A 26288-nucleotide genomic window follows, 5' to 3' on the forward strand; every position below is an offset into this window, starting at 1 on the left:
AAAGAAAAAATTAATACTGTCTGCAGCATTGTATTACTAGATCAATTACCTGCACATGCTTATCTAAAAATCTTGTGAATGATTTTGTATACAAAATTGATCTGGAGTTATCTTGGGTTACATTCTATGTATATTTTAGATTTCTTTTCTCACATGTTACATAAATCTTTAAAATAGGAATTAAGAAAAAAATTAAAAATGTAACAAGGAGAATGGGGAGATACGGTAGAGAACACAAGGTTGAAGAAAATACTTAGTAGAAATTGAATAAGTACAGTTTGGGTTAATAATTAGCATAGTTTAATTCACTAACATCACAGGGGTTAGATTCTAAAGTCACTGTATGACAGAAATCTGATGTGTCAAAATTACCCTTGAAAATCACTTAAACCTACCAAAATTAGAGCATTGGATTGTTGTTTCTTTAGTTTAAACAGAACAACTTTATCTGATATTTAAGGGCCATGCTGTATGAAAAATCCGTATCTTCATAAAGGTTAAAACCATAGTTTGGTCCTCAAGATGCTCTCACTGTGGGGCATGGGAGAAATGAGGGTATGGCAGGGTCATATCCCCTCATTCAGAGCCATATGCTCTTCGAAAGGAATGACCCATAGAACATCTTTCAGTGACTGGAAGCTACTAGAGCCTGGATATAAAGCTTCCCACATGCCTCAGTCAGCAGCTTTGCAGAGAGAAGAGGCCAGAAATGAACTCTCTTTTGGCATGGCCCAAAGAACTGAATTTTCAAACCACATAACACTCTAGCTTCTCTGTAAATTAGTCGCTTTGGGCCAGTCTTGGAGTTGGAGGAAAATGGAAGTTTTTGTGGAGGGAGGCAACTTCCTGGGGCTGATCCTATGGTCTAATCTTTAAGATACTTTGGATAACGAGTGACTGATAATTCCAAACAGCTTGAATAGAAAGGATTTTATTCTAATGATACAGGGGCTTCGGACAGAACTTAAGGTCAGCACATATTTACTAAGTGCTTTCTGTGTTCCAAGTACTGTTGAGACACCAGGAGGCAGCCAGTGTTGGACAAGACTGCCTGGGACCCCCTGGCTTGCTCCCTCAGTCCACCAGGGGTTTCTTCAACTAGGACCAGCACAGAGAAGGCTTCCGTGACCAGTTCTATCCCAGACAGTCTCCACTCCCATGATCTGAATTTCATTTTTAAAAAGCTCTCTGACTCTGCCATAGATTGTGATTTTTTTCATGTGTCTTATTCCCCTACTGGACTCTTAAGGTCTTTAAAATCAGGAACATTCTTTTTTATTATCATTTTTAATTCTTCATGTCCCCAGTTTCTAGCATTAGTACCTGGCATATAGTAGATGTTCTAGAAATGTTTGTGGAACTAAACAGAAGGAACGTTTAAAATTTAGAAATACCTCCTTTAGTAAACGTCTGTGAGGACGAAAGCGTCAGGTAATGAAAGCAGAACATCACTCTGCAGGTTGGAGAGTGATTGGTCTGGCAACGTGTCTGCACCTCCAGTAATTCTAATTTAGATCTACTAAATCTGAAGGGCTGTGCACAGTATATTGATTCTCATTAGAGATTTAGCCCTTATCTCTATTTAATTTTTATATTTAAATGAAGTTAATGAATCTGTTTAAATAGTTAAATAGTACCACAAGGTTTGTAACATCAACAACAAAACTAAGCAAAATTCTTTCCTGGAGACAGCTTCCTTCAACTGTTTTCATTTTTTCTTCTGGCATTTCATTCTGTATTTCTGTGTAACATTTTATCACTGTTTCTTGACTTTCAAAAAAAAAGTGAGGCATTGTTTATTCATTTCCTACTATAAAAGATTTAAATTTTTCTCTCTTACACATTCTTGACTCAGCCACCTGGCCACCACATGCTCCCTGTGTCCCCCACCCCTTCCTTCACATCTCCCATCTCATACTCATTGTGGACTCTGTGTTCAATATATTACTTTTTTTGTGTTAAGTCAGCATTCAGTGTTTGCATTATCATGATCATGTAAATATTATTCACAACTAAGTTACTCGGTTAACCAGGATTACATTTCCTTTCTTTTTTCCTCAGTTAATCCATCCATTTTTAAATCATTATTATTATTTTATTTTGTAGAGACAGCTCTTGATACAATGTCCCTTCCTGCAGCTGTCTGAGCTGATTGGTTTTTTGTCCTGCTACAGGCCCTCATTATTATTCTAGAGGCGTTTTGGGAAGGAGTAGGGATGGATAGACGTGTTCCTTCTGCCATTTTTATCAAATTCTTTATCCTAACATTTTATTTAAGAATTGTTCAAAACTTGTACAAAGATAATTCTGTCACTCTAAAAGATCTCAGGACATCAGTACATCCTTTGCTGGCTATTCCCCAGCAAGGTAGTCAAACGGTCTCTGCAACAACCCAATTAAAATGTTGAAACTGGGAGGCCTCCCTCCTCTGGGTGGGTCCAAGAGAGAGCCCTGCCCCAGCTGTTGTGCAACTCTATGCTATTTTAAATTGCCATGAAAGTTCAGCGGTGGCACCTTCTCTTGGACCCACATCCTTTACTTTAGAATTACTGCAGCTTCTGTTTTTGATGTCACTGTGTAGACATTCCATTCTTTCTTCTGTATTTGAGATTATCTGTGACCTTTGTGTATTTGTTTTTCTTCCCTCATCCTTTGACTTTGTTTTACTGTCTTTTACTTAATTTAATTGTGTTTGTCTTCTGCTTCAGAATAGGATCTCACCTTTTATGTATTCCTTCCTGGCCTAGGTTTCTACATTATTTTTCCCCTAGACCCTTACCTGCTGCCCTGTTAAGGATGAGACAGGTCAGTTTATGAATATGGTTATTTGCTGACATTTTCTGGCTTGCTCTGGTAAGTTCTGGTGACCTAAAGGTTTTCCCCAAATTTGGATTCCTTTTGTGGTTGGCTGCTTATTTTGCTGGAGGGTGTTTGCTCACCAGTGTTCCGGGATGTGTACCTACACTGCACTTGCTAGTTGTTCCCCACCCCTTTCATTACAACTCTTCTGAGTTCAGTCGTGCCTTTGAGATTGTGCAAATGTGTATATAACCGAGTTAAAATGAAACAAAAGAAAACCTTGTGTTTTATCCCCTCTCTCTACCCGCTCTGATAACTTCTCTCAAGGATATAGCCTGTGATCCTGTTTTTCATAATGACCTCATGTAATTGTATGAAAATTGTGGAGAGGCACAAAATTTTGCATAAAATTTGTATGGCTTAGAGATACACAGATAAGCAGGCTTTTCAGATTAATAGTTAACTATATCCTTTAAATTGTTATCTCTTCATTTTTGTCCTTGTTTTTCCCAGCCACCTGCTATCACTGATGGAAGTGAGGAGACAGACAAGATCTTAACTATTTATTTTAACCAAAATTTTGGGGGCCTGCAATGTAAGACCCAGAGCTAATTACTGCAGGAGGTACAAGATGAATTAAGACCAACCTTTTGACCAACCTCAAGTTCATTTATTCTGTGCTAGATGAATAATAAGACGGTTATACAAATGAGAGTCATAGAAGAGTAAAATAAGTACCGTAAGAGAGCTCTAAACTGTGGAAATACTGTGGAAATCAGAGGGACATGAATTTAAAACTAGCTGTTGAAATCATGAATAGCATTGTGGGATGCTATAGAACGTTTCCAACTATGTAAATACAAAGTAGGCAGTGTGCCTCTTTACATGTGGGGGATGGAGGACGGGATCTATTGTATTTTCTCTATCCCAGTTTGATTTAAAAGTTCCCTTTTCCAAGTGAGGATCATAGCATGATGGGAAGAACGTGGAATTTTTTATTCCGGTCCCAGTTCTGCCCTTTAATTTGCTAGGTTTGGATAGTAGTATAGCCGCTATGAGCAATCATATCAGTCCACTGTCTTCCTGTTGGGGCTTCTCTTTCCTCCTGAATTGTCCCAGAAACCCCTGCGATTTAGGTAATGCAGGCGAAGAGATGGTCTGTGCAGCTTCCACACCCCAAAGGGAAAGCCCCGTTGTCTGCTGCTGCCTCTCAGTGCCTCATGAGGTGCTGCTGAAGACCGGTCCTTACCTCGTAACCAGTAATGCTGACCCACTGCTAAACCTGGGTCCTGAGTCAGCCACTTTGAGGAAGGAGCCCACTGTGCTCGGCTCAGCCAAGGTACCCCACGTGGATTCTCAGGGCAGAGCTCTGGGTATTGTGCTCTTTTAGGCCATGCACAGCCATTTTCCTGATGCCCAGTGGCCCAGGAAGCTCTGAGTCAGGATGTGTGCAGAAGCCTGCTGTTTCACAGACCCCAAGCCCCCAGTTCCTCTCCCTCCCAGAATCCAGCCTTAGGATTCACCCTAGGCAAGTGGCCCTCTTCCGAACTGCCAGTACAAACACTCATTCTTTCCTCCCTTCCCCTGGCAGTGAGGCAGGTTAATCACCCGTCCTTCCCAGGAAGGGTCTCCTCAGTGAGCTCCCAGGGAAGGGTGAGTCAAGATACCCTCACCCACCATTCTTGCAGGAGTGGAGGTGGGAGTAGAGGCTCTATTTATAATGATTCAAGGTGATTAGGGACACACTCTAACTATAGAAAAACAAATGTAGTCTGTGATAGGTGTCCTGCTTCCTTAATGGTATCCATCAGATAGTGTTATTGTGAAGATAAACTGAAATGGTGTTATGAAAGTTTAAAGAGCCATAGAAATGTGTTATCATTGTTACTCTGTCATTTCCTATTTAAGTCCCTTCAAAGGCCACTCCTTTGGTTTAGGACAAGTGACCTGACCCTGCTTTTCTTCTCCAGCCTGATTTTGTCTCACCCCACCTCTTTCACCATGCTTTAGCCCCACCAGTCTTTCTTAGACTTGTCAAGGTTTTTCTCCCTCACTGGACTTACACAAATACCGTGCTTTTGTGTAAAGTTAAAGTAGCTTTTCCTCCTCTCTGCCTAGCTGAAGCCTACATCAGTGTCTCCTTTTAACAGACTCTCCGTGAAACTCTAGCACAAATGAAACTCCTCATTATGTGGGCTCAGAGAGCCTTGTTTTTTCCTTCTAAGTGCGTATCATGGAGTAAAAGATACGCATGAACTAGTGATCACTTACGTAATTTATTTCTTCTCTGGACACCAGCACTGAGACCAGTGAGCGTGTTTGCTCTGTTCACTCTAAAAAGTTGAAGCACTTTGTTCCTTGGTTCTCAGAGCACATCCTGCTTTACTCTATTACTTTTACAGGCAAACATCTTTTAACTCATTGGCAGAGTTGAAAGATAAGCTGAAGTTGACTTTCTTCCATCTTCCTAAATGGAGATTTTGTATCGTTTTATGCTAAAAATCAGCTTCTATTTCCAGGTTATCATTGTTACTGTGTTCGAACAGTGGGATCATAGAAGATTCTGATGTCTCTTTCTTCCAAAAAACAGTAAATTATGTACATGCTGATCAGTGAGAAAGAAGGCTTTGTGTTATAGAAGAAATCAAGCTTTGTGGTTTTTCTTAAATTTATTGTTAATGAACTTTGTAACATCATCACTATTTAAACATAATGGTGACCCCTAGTGGATATTCTGTGTAACAGATTGAAGGATCAGAAACCCCAGAAAGAAGCTGTCACAGTAATAATCAATGAGTAATCTTTCTCTTTGGATCTCAAGTATGTTTCACACTAGAATTTAGAAGATTTATGAGGTTCACAGCTCTCCTTGCAGCACTTATCTATATTTAGTGTCTTTTAAACTTACATTGATTTTATATACAACTCTTTCAAGTAAACAAAATGGCAAAGAAATGGGAAAGAACTCCAGAGTACCTCATCATTGTCTCATCCCAACTACTTAAGTGATTTTATGTCCCGTCTGATCCTTATAATTGTAATAAATAGTTTTATGTACACAGCTGTGATCATATTATATATATAATATTTTGTGTTCTTTTATTACTTGACATTTTATTTAGACCTTTTCAGGTGTCTACATCGTCAACAGTTTTTCATTTTTCATGCCATTAATATGTATCTCATTATGTTGATACATGTAGTTAATTCTGTCTTTGCTTTTAGCTTCTTACTGTGCTAATGAAACTGTGCACATCTTATTCAAAATATAGAAATCTCTATTTTGGGCCCCAGGTAATTTCTAAGATCTGGTTGGAGTGTGAAACCATGGCCAGGGAATTATTCCTCTTTAAGCAACATCTTGCCTGCCCAGCTGACACTGGGCATGCTGTGAAATGGTGCCCTGCTGGGCCCCTACATCCCCAGACCCCTTTCTTCCTCCTCTCTTTCATGAGACCTGGGGTCCGTGTTTCCTGCTTCCTTCTGTGATATATTGTCGCCTTGGCAAGTAAACTAAGGTGGGAATAAGCCTTCCAAAATTCTTTTAATCCAGCCAGGACATAGTTTCCTCCCTCTCACCTCCAAATATGCACTAAATTGCCAGTTGCTTTTGGGGAAAGAAAAAGGAGACCGCTGATTTTAGAAGATTTGAAAATCCTGCTCAGAGTGTCATAATTTATCTAGGAAACTGATTATTATTTTAACTTATTTTGGCAGGAATCTGCTCTCCTTGGTATGACCTTCAAATTAAGAAAGTCAACATCATTTTTATTTTCTTCTTTCTAGTTAATATTACCTTGGTGTTCTACAATGAACATATATTATTTTTATATCCCGAAAAAGAGAACTTTTCTAAATTATAGAAACCCAGTAAAGCCTATGGAAAATATAAAAAACATCCAAAACCTCATCACTTAGAGATAATTGCTGTTAACATTTTTTTGTATTTGCTTTCCAGTTTTTTTGGTGCATGTATAAAATATATCTAAATCCTATATGTCAAAAAGTAAAACTCCTATACATGGAAATACAAATTATAAAATTCATATAAATTAAAGAGTGATTATTCACATTCACAAAGATTAACTACAGGGTATCATTATTAAGCTCCCCTGACTCAGTTCGTAGGAATTCATGTTTACTCTTCTACATCTCTTTTGGATAGCCGCTTTTGAACTTGAAGCAGGTGTATTATACATTTGAACCAAGATTATTCTTGTCAGAAATCCATATTTTTGTGGCATCGTGCTTTGGGCACCCAAGGAATGCTCACTGAACAAACCTGTCAGCCTCTTACTGAAACTGCAGATCAACATTTTGGTTTCATTTCTGGCAAGCTATAACAAAATGTCTTTAGACCCAAAGAGACCTGGTCTGTTTGGATGACTAAATTCCTGAGGGAACTGAGATAAATTTTGCAGAGCATCATACTAATGTTGCTTGGTGAATAGCATGTTGTGAGGCTTTTTTTTTTTTTTTTCGTACCAGTTCACTAGGTCTCTCGGCTATGTGTTATCTGACTCTCAGTTCTCACCAAATGTCTGTATTTGTATCACATTTTCTTGTGGCTTGACCTGTGATAACCTCTAGGTCATCCTGAGTGGCAGTGTTGCTTCTCTCTAATTCCTCCTCGAACAGATGTGTCACTCCCAGATCCCCTATCACCTCCCTATCATTTTTTGGTAAAAAAAATTTTCTTTAGTCCACATTAGCTTCTTTTTACTAATTAATTACATTGAAAAATACAAAGTGAAAACATAGATGAGAAGAATCAGAAAAAATGCATACCCCTTTGTTTCCATCCTTTGTGAATGAGAATCTATATTCCTTCTTTCCCTCTTTGGATTATTAGCCGTCTAATTTGAAAGAACCATGTTTCTTAGCAGGGTGGTTTGGTTCATCCTAGCAAATCTGCTTATGTAATTAAAAAAAGGAATTAGTGATAGATAATTCAGGTATATATTCACTATGAACCCCCCCACAAAGTAATACAAAGCTAGTGTTTTAAACTTGGTGCTTTATCTGTTTAAGTCAAACCATTTTCTCTGTGCATGTTTACAGGCAAAGTAGCTCATGTGTGCTAATCTGATTTCCTTCCTGTATATATCATCTGACCATACAAATAAAAATAGCCCCTTTCTATTTTTTGTTCTCTATTCAAAGTTAATTGGAATATGTTTTAAATAATTTCTCTAATGAATGACTGGAAGCTTTATTTGAAGTGGCTTTTTGCAGAATCTTTCACATGAAGGCAGTTGTTTTTATAATAAAAAACAAAGCAAAACTTTTATCTAGCTGCTGACTATAAATCCTGAAACATTTAAATGCTCTTAAACTAAATTATTGATTCTGACTGTCTTCGTCTTAAGAGCCTTGGGAGAATTTTCATAACCTTTTCTGGTTGAGAACCAGTGGAGTTAGGCCAGTGGAGTTTGAATCCTGGCTCTGCCACTCCCTGGCTCTGTGACTTCAAATAAAATAATCCATGTTCCCTTTTCTGTAAAAAGTCGATAGTGCTGGCTTTGTAAGGTTGTTGTGAGGAATAAATAAGATAAAATGTGCAAACTTCTAAATGCACAGGGCCTAGCACAAAGCAAACACTTAAATGGTAGCTTTTATTTTTATAGACCAGGGGCTGGTAAGCTTTTTCTGTAAAAGGCCAGATAGTAAATATTTTAGGCTTTGAGGACCATACGGTTTCTATCACAACTACTCAGCTCTGCCTTCGCAGCATGACAGCAGCCACAGGCAGTATGTGAACAGATGCACATGGCTGTGTCCTGAGGAAACTACTTAACAAAAGCAGACATGGGCTATAGTTTGTTGACCCCTGTTCTAGACTAATAAGACTAATAAATGAAACAAGGTATGAAAATATCAAAATTCAGTACAGCTCTTCTGTGAAGTGGATTATCAAGAGAATTTAGGTAGATTAAAAACTTCAATTTACAACCCCAGACATTACATTGAAAAGTCTCAGTGTTGAAACTTGTTCTGCTCAGATGATACATTTTATAATAAAAACTCAGCTACCAGGACCATCAAAAATAAGTATTTCTAGATCCATAAACATGCTTTAATAGAGAGTATCCTGAAATATACTCTCCCTTGCCTTCTTAAAAACAGTATATAAGGAGGAGGGTTTAGCTCAGTGGTGGAGTGCTCACTTAGCATGGGTTCAGTTCCCAGGTCCTCCGTTAAAAACTAACAAACAAATAAATAAACCTAATCCCCCCCCCCAACAAAGCAAAACAAAGAAACAGTGTATTTTAAAAATCCTTTTTAAAAAAGAACAGAAACCCTTTTTATTATATCTGGTGATTTTGTGGGTCAGGAATTTGGGCGGGGTTCAGTTGGCCGATTCTTACGCTCCACATGGTGCCAGTGGGGTCACTAGGTGCCTTTCACCTGGCCTGAAAGGTCCAGGGCAGCTTTATCACGTGTCTGGTACTTTGGCAGAGGCACACGAAGGCTGGGCTCAGCTGGAACTGTCAACTAGAGCTCTTATACATGGCTTCTCCAGCATGCTAACCATTTTCTAGAATGGTATGACATTGGTGTTACACGTCTCAATTCCTGTAGTACTGTGATGCCCTCAGCCTTTACTGAGGTATGTGGGGCTGTTGCTTGCACTCCCCAGACTGCTGTGCTTTCAGTCTGCTTTTTAATTTTTTGGCTTTCTAAGCCAGTTCTTAGCTGTGGTCTGGAGCAGTGCATTTGCTGGGTAGGTGACATCTTTCTATAGTGGGCACTTAATTTGCTCTGTGTAGGTTACCTTTCTAGGCAAAAGTAAGTGCTATTTAAGACACTTAAACTAAGCCTTAAAAAAGAAAAATTCTGCAATTTATAACAACATGGATGAACGTGGAGGACGTGATGCTGAGTGAATTAAGCCAATCACAGAAGAACAAATAACTGTGTGAGTCCCCTTACATAAGGAATCAAAAATATTCAAACTCATGGAAGCAGAGAGTAAAATGGTGGTTTACTTGGGGAGTAGGGGAAATGGGCGGTTGCTACACAGCAGGTAAAAAAATGAACAAATTCTAGAGATCTGCTGTACAGTGTCATGCCTATAGTTTACAATACTGTGTTGTACACTTAAAAATTTGTTAAGAGTCTATCTCGTACTGATTATTCTTACTACAATTTTAAAAAATGACCTAGGAGCTAACACCATTTGGGAAAAAGCATAGTGAAATATCAGAACTTAAAGAGTTTTTCTTCTGCTTTTATTACCTGCTTATTTCCTCTTCCCCATATTCTTGATAAGACAGTAAATGTTGGGAGGACAGAGTGTGGGGACAGGCCAGGGGCTGGAAAAGGATAGGTTCAGTGGTGACTCTGGTTGGAAGAGGGACTAGCGAGATTTGACTTGAAGCTATGTTTGCATGATAAGCACCCAGTTTTGTTTAAATGATGTGTTTATTTGAAGTAGCTTATGGTGGGGAGGCTAAAGCTCCCCAAGCTATTCTTTGTACCACTGTGCAGGATTAGGGGGTCATGTACAGCACCCCCCATCCTCCCACCCAGCCAGTTCTTAGAGTCTCTGGAATGGCTTTTTCACTTGCTTATATCTTCTTGCTATTTCTCTCCCATCACCTGTTGGCAGTTACAACTCTGAGATGATATTTTTTTTAGTCTGGATATTTTTGCATCTTCGTTATGTATGTATTTTAAAGCTCTCTAACCCTTTACTGTAGACGGGGTAATAGTACCTACCTCAAAGTATTGTGGAAATGCTGTAAATTTCTCAGAAAAAGTTAGGTATTATTATCAGATAACCACCTTCCAAACTTCCTTTTTTAGAAACTGATTCAGCAGTACAGAAAGAACACAGAAACCAGACACCTGCTCCATCTGCAGCTCAAACTTCCGCTCCTTCTAAGTACCACCGAACTCGATCTGGGGGAGCCAGGGATGAACGATACCGATCAGGTGAGAGAGAACTGAAAATCACCAGTGAAATAGTTTTTACTGACTCAAGTATGGTCTGTGTATCCTGAGAGCTGCTAAGGTTTGTTTTGGTTTTTTTCCCTTGAAGTGCCAACAAGTCTGTATTAATTCATTCATCAGCCATTTATTGAGTACCTGTTACATGCCAGATATAGTAGGTGCTCTTATTTGCTGGGGGGATATGGCCCCAAATAGTACGTTTTGCCTTCAAGGGCAGAAGGGGACCCAGGCAAGTACAAAGGCAATGTGAATAAATAAATGCTAAGGCAGGGGGTTAGGGTCTCATGGCATGGTACTGGGAGAGGTCAGTAGACTCTGTTGGAAGAGGCAGGTCCTTTTGTGTTTGCCAGAGCTGTGGATAAGTCTCTTGACTGATGGAGCTGGAACAAAAACTCATAGTGAAACTTCAAATTGGCAAATTCTTAAACTTTATTTCTTCTGACTCAGAAGATACCCAGGAGAAGGGAAAAGGCAGCGTGCTATGGCTGGCAGTGGGAGTCAAACCACGCCCAGCACTGATGAGCAGAACTGGACCGTAGACCCTCAGGAGGACACACGGCACAGTGAGCCCGGCCCATGCCCTTCTATTGTCCACTGCGCCAAGAGAGTCTCCGCAGCACATTTGTGGCTTTAAGAAGTAGCAGAATTAAGCCAGACAACTAACTGGAATGTTATTTTACTTTCTCCAGATTTTTCTCTCCTTTTCACCAGCCAAGGTTACCTTATCCTTTTCTTGAATTGAAAAACAGGGTCTATATCACACCCTCAGAAACTGCTTTAGAGAAAACGAGGAAAAGGACGTGATGGCAGATATCTTGTGAGCTGATATTATTAGATACATATTTTCACACACTGGAAGGAAGGGATGAGAAGTGTTCAGTCAAAAAAATAGAGGTTGTACGCCACACCAGAATTTCCTCTTGTACCTAACCCGATCTTGAGTGATCAGAGGAGGCTCTCAGAGAATAAACTGTATCACGGCAGACAGGCAGAGATAGGGAAATGGCATCAGATAGTAAAACTGAAAGTAGTTCGTTATGTCTAGCACTCAGAAAGCAAGGGCCCAGAAGGTGGTGAAGATGAGGCTAGAAAGATGGTCAGAGTCCAAATCTTGAGGAATCTTGAGTACCACTGAAGGATTTCAGCAGAGCAGTTAACACAGATTTGTGATTTGTTCTAGCAGCTCGGGCCAGCTGCACAGGGCCTAGCATATATAAGAGCTAAATAGATATTTTGGGGAAAAGGAAGGAATAAAAGTGGTTATTAGTTAGGGAATGGATTAGAGGGAGGCAAGGCTGAATTTGGAAACACATATCGGGAGCTCCAGTTCAGCCAAGACTGTAGCCCGATTTCCCAGAACAGCGTTGCTCTGTGTTTTGAGGCTGGGGCTCGGGGCCAGCAGCACGTTCTGACCACTCCAGAAGGGTTTTGGCTTTTACAGCTCTCACTCCTCGCCTTCTGGGAGGTTTTTTTTTTTTTCTTTTAAACTTTGGTTTTCCATTTTTTTTGCAGCATATAATGAAAGGATTAGTAAGGAACTCAAAAGAGAATTCTCTATACTTTATGTCCAAGCTGATCACATAGAGAGAAAAAAAAGGCTTTATTAAGCTCATTCAATGGTATAAAAATTTGACTTTCACCTACTAAAACCCAACTATCTCCAGCCCCTATTCTTATATACCAATTCTTTCAGATTTACTCCCAATATCAGAAAGTGTAATCTGTGAATCAGATGCTGGTTAGACTGTGGAGTCTCTTGATTAGGTGCAGGGGTATTGAAGAGGGTTTAATAGTCCAGTTTTGGTTATTTGTCTCACTGGAACTTTTTTTTTAGGGTAGTAGCCAGAAGAAGGCCAAAGAGGAGGTGAAGTAGGGGACAAAAATGATTTAAGAACCTGAAGATATTGAAAGTTATGAGAGTTTTGCGATACTGTCATGAGGGGGGAACGTGAAAGAAGAGGCCTCAAGCGTGAATTTTTTTCTGAAAAATCACATTTTCAGTACATTAGAAAGGGCCCAACTGAATAGCAAAGAAAAGCTTAGCACATGCTGAGAATTCTGGCTTCCATAAATAAGAAGAAAGTAGAGCAAATAAGTTGTAGAAACTGATGGGAGTTGAGCTGCGCCTCTTCACCACCCCATTCATAGGAAGGGTTACATTTACATGTCACTTGCAGAAATAGCGTAAGAATGTAGGGTATGTTTAGGAAAAATTATAAGCATTCAGAATAAAGTGATGGGTACACAGAAAGGACTTAATATTAATTTCAGTGAGTGTAACTGGAAAATCCCCTCACTTGGTGGAGGTTTATTAACACCTGCAGCATTTCAACCAGTCATAGTCAAATCTAAATACACTTGGTGTTTCGTGTTTCAGACATGGTGTAACGAATTTGTATTTATTCAGAGTTTAGATGATCCAACGTGATTCTGTTCTTCTGTGCTTAGCCAAGAGGGTCTGACATTTCAGATACACTTATTTAGTACCTCTTTTTCCTGCACATCAAGGCATGATGCACGTTTCTACACACACGTGTTATGGTCACAAGTGTAGAAAATACACAATTGATGCCTGAGATGGAAAGTGATTGGGTGGTAAGTCATCCTGACAACTCCTTTAATGTTAATCTTTTGAGCAATTAGCCACCTCAAACAAAACAACAAAGACAACAAGAAAAAGGACTCTAAAGGAGTATTTGTATCACCTTATTCAGCTGAAACATTAGTGCTGGAAAATGATACCCACATTTCATGTACTTCTGGCCAAAGTCAGCCTCGTCTGGGGACTGAACTTCAGAAGTGATTTCTCTGTCAAAGAGCATGATGAACTGTAGGTTGGTGAATGAGTCAAAACCACTTAAAAGAGCCGCCTGTTCTTATCAGTAAGAGGCTTTGCTAATACAGTAACTGTGAACATCTCCTTTTGCCACAGGTGTATGGGCCAGGGCTCACTATGTTAGAAAATAAGTGGGTGGTTTGATTTGCTCTGTGGTCTGATGCCATGATCCTTATGTTGGAAAAGAACATGCTCTGTAATTATTAATTATCCAATGTTATGGGCCTTTTAAGCTTGACTGTTGTGAAAAAGCCCCTAGTTTTAGCAAGTTTGCCATCACATGTTTCATATCTCATGTATCAGTGCCCTTGGAAATGTGATATTTTTAATAACTAAGTGTGAGCATTTGATGTGCTGTTGTTCTGTTGAGAAAATGCTTTTTCTCAGTATAAGCAGTTAATCATATGTTTTCCAAGACAGCTAAGAATCGTAGTCCCATCTAATATAAGAGGGATGCTTTTCACATTTCAGCTTACCTGAAATCCGGCTGTGTTCATATAAGATGGCATCAGAGTCAGTAAAACATGGCAATCTTGATTCACCTAAGTAAACCTTAGGGACACTAAACTAGGGTAATAAATATAAATGCCATATTGAAGTTCATTTCAGAGCCAAAAGTAGGTTGGTACATTGGCCTTAAAAGGAACAGCATAACAGTCTGGAAGTATCCTTTAAACTTGGAATATTCATACCCTTTGACCCAGAAATTCTGCTTCTAGGAATTTGTACCTACATATGAGCCCAAAGCTACAGATAAAAAAATGTTTGTTGTAGTATTGTTCATAATAAATATAATGATTAAATAAGTTATAGTAGATCCACATAATGGAATTCTATGAAAGCTAGTTTAAAAATTCTGTGAAGGCTCATAGAAAAACAGTGAGATAGATTTATTTGTGCAGATATGGATAGATGTACAAAATATTTTTTAAGTAAGAAGTGGAAGACAGTATGTAGACTATGAAGCATATGATCTAAATTTTGTAAACATTAGTAATAGTAATTACATATATTATTATGTACACAGATACAGAAATCTGGAAAAATATGGAGCAAACGATTGAGATTGGATTATTTCTGGAAAGTGATGTGTCTTGGGAAAGTTTTTACTTAGCATTATGTATGTTTAATATGTATGTTAATTTTTTTCCAGTTTTTTTAATGTGGTAAAATATAAAATACATGTAACAAAATTTATCTGTATTAATTTTAAGTGAAAAAATAATAAAGATTTTTTCTTTTTTTAGTTGATATATAATTGACATACAGAATTATATTAGTTTCAGGTATACAGCATAATGATTCAATATTTGTATATATTGTAGGATGATCACCACAATAGGTCTCATTATTATATTACCTTTTGTAGTTAAAAAAAGTTGTTTTCTTATGATGAAGACTTTTAAGATTTACTCCTTTAGCAACTTTCAAAAGTGCAATGCAGTATTATTGACTATAGTCACCATGCTGTACATTCCATTCCCATGACTTATTTATTTTATAACTAGAAATTTGTAAAAGATAGTTTTTAAAGTGGTATCCCTAGTAAATTATTTGAAGCCTTAACATCAGTTCTTAATGATTTTTAGTCTAAGTTTGGATTCTTCTGACTTAATGCTAGGGGCTAAATGCAACAGTAACTCCCTCTGTCACCTTAATAGAGAACTTTCTTTCTCTGTTCAAATATGACCTCTGATATGGTGACATTTACCAAGGTAGCTGCCACTGGTACCAAGACCATTTTATTCCTTTTTTAATACACTTCCTTGTACCAAGGAAGATGAATTCAGTTGAGTTAAGCAAACATTTATTGTAGGCCTCCTATGAGTCAAGCACAATTTAGATGCAAGAGAAGCACAGATGAAAACACAGGACACCTTTCTTAAACACAGGAGTCCTTTGTGTAAGATAGAGGCAGCATAGAAGAGGGAGTGACAGGGGAAGAAGCCTGGGCACGGGTACTATCAAGAGCAGGCTTCATGGAGGTGGCAATGTCTGAGCCATTTTGAAGGGTATTGAAGCTGTTTGCTGTATAGACATTCCAAGCTAAGAAAACATAATTTGTAGACATAGTTTGTAAAGGCAGGGGAATGTAAAATGCAAAATTAAAATTTCATTGCTCCTCCCCACCAGCACTTAGAGTAGTGCCAAAATTAATGTGATATCCTAATGTTACAGAACTGAATAGTTGCTGCCTCTGCCATAATTTAAAATGTTGAAGGGTCAATACTTAGAAATTGGTAAAAATGGTGTGCTCCTTATTGGCTTGCAGGTAACTCCTTGGACTGTCCTTCTCTACTTAATGACTCACACATCTCACACAGCTGTCTTTCAGTCTATCCATATCTATCCATCCATCCATCCATCCATCCATCCATCCATAGTAATGTCCTAGCAGGTAAGGGCACTTGGTGTCTGTTCTGTCCCTTGTCCTTAAAGCCCAGCTGTGCCACTTATGTACCATGTACCATGTATTAACCACTTCATAAAAACAAGCCAAGAATAGGAGGAGCTACTTTAAAAAATGTAAAATAATGTTTTACTCTTATCGTTTTGGGAACGATGAAAAAAAAACCCAGCCCAATGTTGTCCTTAGATGTGAGGAAATGGACCTTCTCCCACCTTGTTGGTAGAAGTGTTTTTCTCGTATTACTAATGAGATTGGACATTTTGGAATATGTTTGTTGACCATTTGTGCTTCCTCTAAACTACCTGTCTGTTGCCTCAGCCTATTTTTTTCTAAATTAGGTTGTTCTTTTTTTCTTATTTGCAGGAGCTTTCCTAATCCTAGGGATGTGAACATTTAAGTTTACTAGAGGATTAAAACAATACAAATAGACAAGAGAAATCAATTAGATACGTAAGAATTAGGAAAGAAGAAATAAACTGTATTTGCAGTTGACATGATAATTCATATAGGAAGCCTGGGAGAATCAATGACAAAATTAATTTCATAAAATAAGTTCAGTCAAGTAGCAAGATTTGAAATTAGTCCAGAAATCAGTAGCCTTCATATATGCAAAGAATAACCAGTCAAAAGATATAATGGTAGAGCAAATGTCATTCACAAAAGCAATAAAGAAGATAAGACGTATTTAGCAATAAGCTTCAAGATTGTATAAAACCTTTATGAAGGAAACTTAAAAATACCCTGAATGACACAAAGTAGACATGATAAATGGAAAGACATCCCTTGTTCTTAGATAGGATGATTCAATATCACATAGATGTTAGGGCTCCCAAAATGAGTTTATAAATTTAATCTAATCTCAGTAAAAACACTATCAAATTTATTTATGGAGTTAGAAAATATATTTTTGAAGTTCATTTGGAAAAATAAACATGTAAGAATAGCTAGGAAAACATATGTGAGTGACTACACCTACTAGCTATTAAAACATACTCCAAAGACTCTAATTAAAATTAAATAGTGTGGTATATGGCACACGAACTGGCAGACAGACCATTGGAATAGAATAACAAATTCAGAAATAGACCAAAGTACATCTGGGATTTAGTATATGATAAAGATAGCATCGCAGATTACTGGGGTGAAAAAGTACTTTTTAATGAATGATGCTAGGACAACTGGAAAAAGATGAAGTAAATCTATGCTTCACACCATATTCAGATAAAAACTTCAAACAGATCAGAGATCTACATGTAAAAAAGAAACCGTATAAGTACTGAAAGAAAACATTAGTTAAGTTTTCTATAATCTAAAGCTTATGGAAGGTCTGTGGAAAGGCTTTCTGAGACTCAAAATCCAGATGTAATAAAAGAGTACATAAAAAAAAGCTTTTTTAAAATTGTGGTAGAAACACATAACATAAATTTACCCTCTTAACAATTTTTAAGTGTACATTACATTGTTGTTAACTATATGCACATTGTTGGTAGCTCTCTAGAATCTTTTCATCTTGGACAACTAAAACTGTATACCCATTGAACAGCAGTTCTATTTCTCCCTCCTCCAGCCCCTGCCAGCCACCATTCTGCTGCCTACATTTATGTATTTGAATACTTTAGATACATCTTATAAGTGGTATGTATTTTTTTGTGACTATTTTATTTCACTTAACAATGTCAGTGTAGTAGCATATCACAAGATTTCTTTCTTTTTTTAAAGATTTCCTTCTTTAAGGCTGAATAATATTCCATTGTAGGTATATACTACATTTTATTTATCCATTCAGCCATTCATAAGACATTTAGATTGCTTCCACATCTTGGCTATTGTGAATAATGCTGCATTGAATATGGGTGTGCAAATATCTCTTCAAAACCCTGCTTTCAATTCTTTTGGGTATATTCCCAGAAGTAGGATTGATATGAATAGTTCTATTTTTAAATTTTTGTGCAACCTCCATGCTGTTTTCCATAGCAGCTGTACCTTTTACAGTCGCACCAACAGTGCACAAGAGTTCCAATTTCTCCACATCTTCATCAACACTTGAGATTTTCTGCTTTTTTCTTTTTTAAACAACCATTTCATATTTTTTGGAGAAATATCTATTCAAGTCCCTTGCCCATTTAAAATTGCCTTATTTGCGATTTTGTTGTTATTGAGTTGTAGGAGTTCTTTATATATTCTAGTTGTTAACTCCTTATCTAATATATGGTTTGTAAATAGGCCCTCCTATTCTGTAGGTTGCCTTTTCACACTGTTAATTGTTTCCTTTGTTGTGCAGAAGTTTTAAAGTTTGATGTAGTCCCATTTCAATTTTTTGCTTTTGTTACCTGTGTTATTGGTATCCTATCCAAGAAGTTATTACCCATTCCAAGGTCATGAAGTTTCTTCTCCTATCTTTTCTTGTAGGAGTTTTATAGTTTTATGTCCTGTGTTTAGGTCTTTAATCCGTTTTGATTAATTTTTGTATATGGTGAAAGATAAGGGTTCAGTTTCATTCTCCTACATATTCCAGCTTTCCCAGCACCGTTTATTTCTATCAAGACTATCTTTTGCCCATTGGATAGTGTTGACACCCTTGTCAAAGACAGTTTGACAACAGTTAATTTCTGGGCTCTCTGTTCTGTTCCATTACTCTGTATGTCTGTCTTTATGCCAATATCATAGTCTTGGTTACTGTAACTTTGTAATATGTTTTGAAATTACGAAGGGTGAAGTCTTCAGCTTTGTTCTTCTTTCTCAAGATTGTTTTGGCTATTTAGGGTCCTTTGAGATTACATATGCATTCAGGATTTTTTTTTTCCCCGATTTCTTCAAAAAGTGCCTTTGGGATTTTGATGGAAATTGTACTGAATTACTTTGGGTAATATGAACATTTTAACAATATTAGATCTCTCAACCTATGAACGTGGAATGTCTTTCCATTTATTTGTGTCTTCTCTCATTTCTTTCAGTGTACAGTTTCATGGTGTAAAGTGTTTCACCTCCTTGATTATGTTTATTCCTAAGGATTTTTTTAATTATGTTTATTCCTAAGCTATTATAAATAAGATTATCTTTTTACTTTCTTTTTCAGATGATTTGTTGTTAGTGTTAAGAAATGCAGCTGATTTTTGTATGTTGATTTTTCTTTCCTACAATTGATGAGTTTATTAATTGGTTCTAAATATTTTTGTGAAATCTTTAGGGTTTCCTACATATAAGAACAGTCATCTGCAAACAGAAACAATTTTACTTCTTTTCTATGCTGATTTAAAAAAAGAATGAAGATCTCTAATAGCTGATATAGAAAGAGTTCCAGGATATATTGTTAAGTAAACAAAAAAAAAAAGTGCAAAACAGTGTATATTGTATGCTACCTTTTGTGTATGAAGGATGAGGATATGAGAAAATAGACTCGTAGCTGGTTATTTTTTGTAAAAAGAAATATAGGCAGGATAAATCAATAAGGAGATTGGTTACCTATTGAGAGTGTGTGAAATTGGGGTAGAAGTGGGTGTTGGAGGCAGTGACACATCTTTAACTTTACCTTTTGGTATAGTTTTGACTTTTGGAACCATATTAATTAAAGGAAAATTTTATCTTTACTCACACTATTTCTGACATCTAATATGTGAGTTTTCCACACCAAACAATTCTCCAGTTCTCTGCAGGTCCCAACTAGGTGTCCTACAATTTAATTAAATTCTTACATTAACTACCTGGAGTTAGTGCAGACTCCATAGGCTCATTCCCACAAGACTGCCCCCACTTAAGCTGCCAATCACAAGTACAGATCTTCCTCAACTTACCATGGGGGTTACATCCTAATAGACCCATTGTAAGTTGAAAATATTCTAAGGTGAAATGCATTTAATACACCTAACCTGCTGAACATCATAGCTTAGCCTAGTCTACCTTAAATGTACTCAGAACACTTATATTAGCCTACAGTTGGGTGAAATCATCTAACACAAAGCCCATTTTATAATAAAATATTGAGTATCTCAACATATCTCTGAAACTATCTAGGATCCCACTAAGAGTTACCTCATTAGAAGAAAAACCACTCCTATCAGTCAGGAAATTACCGGGATTTTAGGAACTCAGTGTCAGAAACCCAGGCGGAAACCAAATGTATATTTCTTACTATGTCACCTAATGTTTATTCCACACCTTTGGGAAGGACCTATGGGATATGAAGAAAAACAAAGGAGCCTAACTACGTTATTCAGTAGAGTAATACAACCACCAAAGGGGAAAGGGGTAAGAACTAACTCAAATAGCTTTTGCACACAGTACTTTAATTTAGTTTAAAGACAAAAAGAACTGCAAACAAATACTGAACTCTGGTTAGATGTATCTTTCATATGAATTGTGAAACTACTTTCTGTGTATTGTGGGATTGAGTGAATGAGTAAAATGTATTAATTACACTGTGAACCAGGTTTTACTGTTAGAGAAGGGAGTTTACAAATGGAAAAGGGGAAGATTGGAATGAATTCTATGGTGTTGAATTGGAATTGGAGGTATTAATATGAACTCATTGTTTTTAATGTAGATATAGATGAAAATAGATATAGATGTATTTGTGTGAATATTTATGTTTATATTTCTTTATCTACTGAAAGAGCTTGAAAGAAGGATACCCCAACAGCACTACACACTCCTAGTTCTAAGATCTTGGTTTCTAAATACCATTCACCACTAAGATGAGCCAGAGCTACTTTGAGAAATGTGTAATTCCAGTGCTGGAGCAGGCAATGTACCAGATGAGCATGGATCATCTTGTACCAGGAAACAAAGAACACTCAAAATGTCAGGAATATGTCAAAAGGACATAAAAGGTGGTTTGAAGGAGCTCCTGTTGACCAGAGCTGGGATATAAGGTTATCAAAATAAGTAACGCTAGTAACAGAATAGTCATGGAATAAAATGAGAATTGATAGGTCCAAATTGATATAAATTAATAAATGGTGGAGAAAAGAAAGCTTTTTCTTATAACAGAATACCAACTAATAAATACAGAAGGAATGATGGAGTTATGAAACCATCATTGTGTAATCATTATAATAATAATTGATTCAGCCAAGAATCATCAAGGAATGCTAACATTAGTGGGTGAAAGTTTAATGAAGTATAACAACATTTACGTAGTCTCAAAAGTATTCACCCATTAATTATTTATTAATTACACAGAGGAAAGAATAGTAACTTTACAGTAGATTAACTTAGCAGACACCATCTTAACCAAGTAATCAAAGTCACTATTAGAAGATGCATTACTTCTATGATATTCCTGCCAAAATGCATAACTTGAACCTAATTATGAAGAAATATCAACAAACCAAAATTAAGGAGAATTTTACAGTACAGCTAGTCTGTACAAAAATGTCAAGGTAATGAAAGACAAAGGTTGAGAAACTGTTCCAGATTATAGAATGATAAAGAGAATGACAACTAAATGTAATATGTGATTCTCTATTGTGTCCTGGATCAGGAAAAAAAAAAAAGGGAAGGGGACTATAAAGGACATTACTGGGACAGTCGGCTAAGTTGGCATATGGATTGTGGGTTAGATAATAGTTTGTATCAGTTTTGAATTTCTTGATTTTGATAAATGTACTATGGTTAAAATAAGAAAAAAAAATGTATTTCCTTGTTCTTAGGAAATATATCTCAGCAGTAGTTGGAATTAATCCTAAAGAAATAGGATTAGATATGTGCTAAAGTGAAAATACTGAATTATTCTTGCTGTGAATAGTTGTATGAATAGTAGCAAAAATTTTGGAAACAAGGTTGTTTGAAATGATGGAACATTCATACAGTGAAATACTACACAGCCTTTTAAAGTTATATTATAGGCCTACCTTTACACTGAAAGACATTTCTATTTATATTGGTGAAGGTTTTTTCAGTTGCTTGAGAGAGGACAACTCAGGCTGTCTTTAAGTGGCCAGGGTAGATTTTAGAAGCAGAGAAACAGCTGAGCCATCCCTAGGAAGGAAGAGACAGCTCTGGGTATCTAAACCTTGAAGTTCAAGGACTTCCTTCTTTCTAGGGCACTGTCGTTCAAGTGACTCCGCTCTAGCAGGTGCATTTTCTTAATTCAGAGTTTAAATCTTATTCCCACCCACCCACTCCATACACAGGATCTGATTGGTCCAACTCTCAAAAGGGGCATATTTACATAACACAGACAGGCTTTTAAGGATCATTTACATATGTAGATTGGGCCCATTCCTTGAGAAGAGGAAATCCTTGATAACTAGGAAGCCAGCTCAGGTGTTACCTACCCCAGTAGGATTTTATAAGAGTTAAAAAATCAAAGCACAGTACAAAATACTGTGTATAATATGATCCTATTTTGTAGAAATGTAGAGTGAGTTTGGGGATGGGAGTGGAGAATCAAAAGTTCTGTATGGATATGTTAATTTTGAGATGTCATCTAGACATTCAGGCAGAGAGCTGAATTCTTTTATGATCAAAGTGGCAAACAAGTCCCATCACCCCTTATATTTTCTGGATCAAAATCAGCCTTTCTCTTCATATGGTATAGAACGAGCAGTCTCAACACCTTTCAGACAGTTAAGCAGATCCTAAGCTTGAAGAGCAGAGAGTGTCCTCTAGGCACCTGCACACAGGACTTGTTCCGATCAGGGGTGAGATCCCCACTTGGCACAGGTGCATGTCAGACTCCCCCTCTGTCTCCACCCCCCACCCTTATCTCCATTAGCGCCTTGTCTGCTGTGTTAAGCCGTCTCATCATTCGGGGCTTTATTTTCCTTCTCTGTAAATTATCCTTGACTTCTTCTTTTGTCTCTTTTCCATTTTTGTTTTTAATTGTTATAACTCAAATGATAAGTGAAAGTCACCTAAACAACCCTTTTCAACGACTGAGACGATAGTTCTGCTCACAGAAGTAAACACTTTGAGAGGCAGGAGCTAATAAATGCATATGTTTAATCTTTCAGATATCCACACAGAAGCAGTTCAAGCCGCACTGGCAAAGCATAAAGAACAGAAAATGGCTTTGCCCATGCCAACCAAAAGGCGGTCCACATTTGTCCAGTCTCCTGCGGATGCCTGCACACCTCCTGGTAGGTTTATCAGAACCTTTCTCTCTGACAGGTACTACTTTGATGTTTCTGAAATAAGTTCTGCTGCTTCTTTTCTGGGGTAGGACCCAGAACTCTCTCCTCGTCATCAGAGGTGTTTAAGAGTACACACTGAAGGCGGCACATTTTGTCGCCTCGTAACCAACCAACAAAAAGATGCCTTAAGAGTAAAGCTGTTTTTTAAAAAAATGTCCTTCTGAATTTCTAGCGTTTCTTTGCTATAACCCTAAAACTCATGTAGTCATAAATAAATACAGATCAGAGTTTAGGATCTACAATATTATCATTCTGTGGTTAAATAACTTTTCTCAGTGATACCCAAAATATCATGCACAGTCATACATGTCTTTAATAAATTTCTACTCTGCAGTCAGATGCTTTGTCTCTGTAACAGTCATAGCAATATATGGACTTGGGACAAAATTTTTTGTCATAAAAGATGATGGGAGAGCAATCATACAAAGTCACAATAAACCTGAAAAACATACGTTAAGTGTGTTTATATATGTGTATTAATATATTTTGTATGTGTTTATATATTTTTAAGAATCCACTTTTTATAATGGGATCATGAGATCTGCGGGAACTAAAAATTCCATCCTCATCTCTCAGACTTGGAAGCCTTACCCCCACCCAAAGTTAATTTAAGAGCTATAATTTCATATTTGAGGAACAACTGAAACAACTTTAAGTTGTCTTATTTATTCAGAATTTTTCCTAAAGTTTTTTAAAACCTTAAAAAACTTTTTTTTCAATGAAATCCCAGACAAGATCTTGGTGTAGGCCTCTGAGACTAAACATAGTAAATCTATTTCAGAGCCTCAGTATAGTGTCTGTCTTTCTACTGTCACATTCCTGGTAATGAAATCTTTGGGGAAAAACGTTTTCTGTACTGTTTTGGGCTAAGCGACTTAGCGTGTCTGTTGGGGGAGATTCCTAGGAAGGTTACCTTGCTGTGGTTGACTTTAATTCACAGCTGTCAAGCTGAGCTGTTCACACTGATCCTGTTCCCTGGCCTAGGTTCATATTAATAGTTTTCTCCTAGGTTTTGGCTAACTTCTCAGAGCATTGGGGTGTGCTGTGGGCTCATTAACTGTGTGTGCTTTTTTTCTTTCCATCTGTGATGTCAATATGTTTGAAAGAGAAATAGCTCTGTGGCTTCAAGTGTTTCTCAAAACATAACAGGGGATACCTCTAGCAGACCACCACAATGAGACGTTTTGTGCCTATAGTGGTGCATACTTCCAGCCCACTCATTCAGAATCTTGGATGGCTTCCCTTCCGCATTAGTTCAGCACCAGTTGGGTCCTCGTGGACAAAGGGGGCTCTCAGTTCAGTAGCTATTCCTTGCTGGCAGATTCTGCTGCCACACGGCTGAGGGTTCAGTTGCAGTAAATGGCAAAGGGTAGGGAGCAATGTGCCTCAGAGATCTTAGAAACAGTCTCTCCAGAGCTGTTCTGAGGAGATGCAGTTTCACAGTAAACAGTCTGCTCTCACGGCCTCGAGTGAAATGTGAGAGTGCAGCGCAGGAATGCTCGGAAGGAATGGAAAGCTTTTCTGTCCCTTTACAAAAGTCATCGCCCGAGGGGAATTTACCAACTCTAGAAACAAATCATGGCTGTTCATTGCTGAATTGAGACCGTAGTCCTTTGGAATGCACCACAGGCCCCTGTGTTTCTAAACATTAATGTTCTGCTCTGTCTGCAGCCTTAAAGATGGGGCATAATCTTCTTGATCACCTTGTGTGTTTTAATAATTTCATGATTGTAAAGATTCCATCCTCTCTCCTAAGACCTTTGTCCAGCAGAGCAGAGTAATAAAAAGATTTCCTGTCCACTTATCTCCTCTTCCAGGGACCTCTGAATAGTATCTGAGAGACGTTAATGTGCTCATAGGGACATCAGTGTTGTCAAATAAAAGATGAATTTTCTTCCAACACGAAGAAACATTGAGAGTACCCTACACGTTGATACCTCATGCGACTCCCATATAGAGCTGGAGCTTGATGCAGCACCTGCCTGGGACAAATACTCTGCCCCAGTATGAGGCAATGTGCAAGGAACTGGATCATAAGGCTTCCATTAGCACCTTTCATTTTGGGGAATGGAATTTGCTCTTCCAAGTTAGGATTTGGATTCTGTTCTCTCCAAGCATCTGAGAGCCAGCTGTTAGAGACGTGACTGTTGCAGTTTAATCCTATGTCCCCATCTCCCAGAACCCAGTACAGCCTAACCCAGGGATGGCTGGTTGATTTTATCTTGCATATTTACTCCAGTAGCCCCTGAAACTCTGAAGTTTAAAGGAGATGCTGAGGCTCCAGGGATGGAGAGGAAGAAGAAAACTGAAGTTAATTATTGCTGGCTTTAGGCTGATTTGAAAAAAAAAAAAAACAGATTCTAGGCAGCTATAAAAATGACCTTGCTATGACTTTTTTTCTAGAAAAGTCGAGCCACTCTTGCAGGGCAAAATTCACCTCAAATTTCAGTGTTTTAGTTGTGTTGTGCTTTGTGCACTATCCAGGCAGTCACACAACACACGCATCACAAAGCATGTTTCTAGTCAGGGCCCTTACCCTGCACGTGCTATGCTATGTGGACCTAGTTTCTAAGGTACCTGCTGGAGTGCCCCGGCCAGTTGGCTTCTTTGGGAACCCCTCCCCCCACACACACACACATGACTGTCAGAATTACTGAACTGGTGAAGGTTTAGAGCTGTTTTTAGAGGGATTTAATAAAAAGGATAAAAGGAGCAAAATATGTCATAAATCTTGGCTTTATTCGTAGTATCATGTAGTCTGGGAGATATGGTAAATTGTTAGCTTGAGAGATAATTTGTTTTTTGTTCATAAATCCTTCTCAAATAATAAAATGGTAGTCAATCTAAAATTTGCTTATTTATATATACACTAATTTCTGTCTCGTGGATTGGAAAATTTAAATTCTCCAAGTTGGTAGCAATCTATGGTTCTTTTAGTGCCTGTGGCCTTTTTCAGAGCCTTTTAAACTGCTTGAATTACTGCCATCCAGTTCTCTTTATGTGCTGAAATCATTTACTAATGTCATGAGGCAATTACCTCAGCTCTTTGTAGGGGTTCTTTGTGTAACGCTGTTACTCATTCATACGGATAAACACAATGCAAAAACTACAGCATACATCTTTTTTCCCCTCTAAGCTTTTTCTGCACCCATGT

At 37.8% G+C, this 26288-nt stretch overlaps 1 protein-coding gene across 3 annotated transcripts in view; it reads left to right on the plus strand.

The window, feature by feature from the left end:
• The window catches only part of DIP2B (disco interacting protein 2 homolog B), a 194891-nt gene that overhangs the window by 98281 nt on the left and 70322 nt on the right, over window positions 1-26288 (plus strand). For all 3 annotated transcript variants that reach the window (XM_031462583.2, XM_031462586.2, XM_031462584.2), the window contains exons 3-4: window positions 10609-10737; window positions 22955-23080. In XM_031462583.2, coding sequence (XP_031318443.2) covers window positions 10609-10737; window positions 22955-23080 — 255 coding nt within the window. The remainder of the gene's footprint in view (window positions 1-10608; window positions 10738-22954; window positions 23081-26288) is intronic.

Source organism: Camelus dromedarius, chromosome 11 (genome assembly GCF_036321535.1).
Source record: "Camelus dromedarius isolate mCamDro1 chromosome 11, mCamDro1.pat, whole genome shotgun sequence".
NCBI classification, from domain to species: Eukaryota; Metazoa; Chordata; class Mammalia; order Artiodactyla; family Camelidae; genus Camelus; species Camelus dromedarius.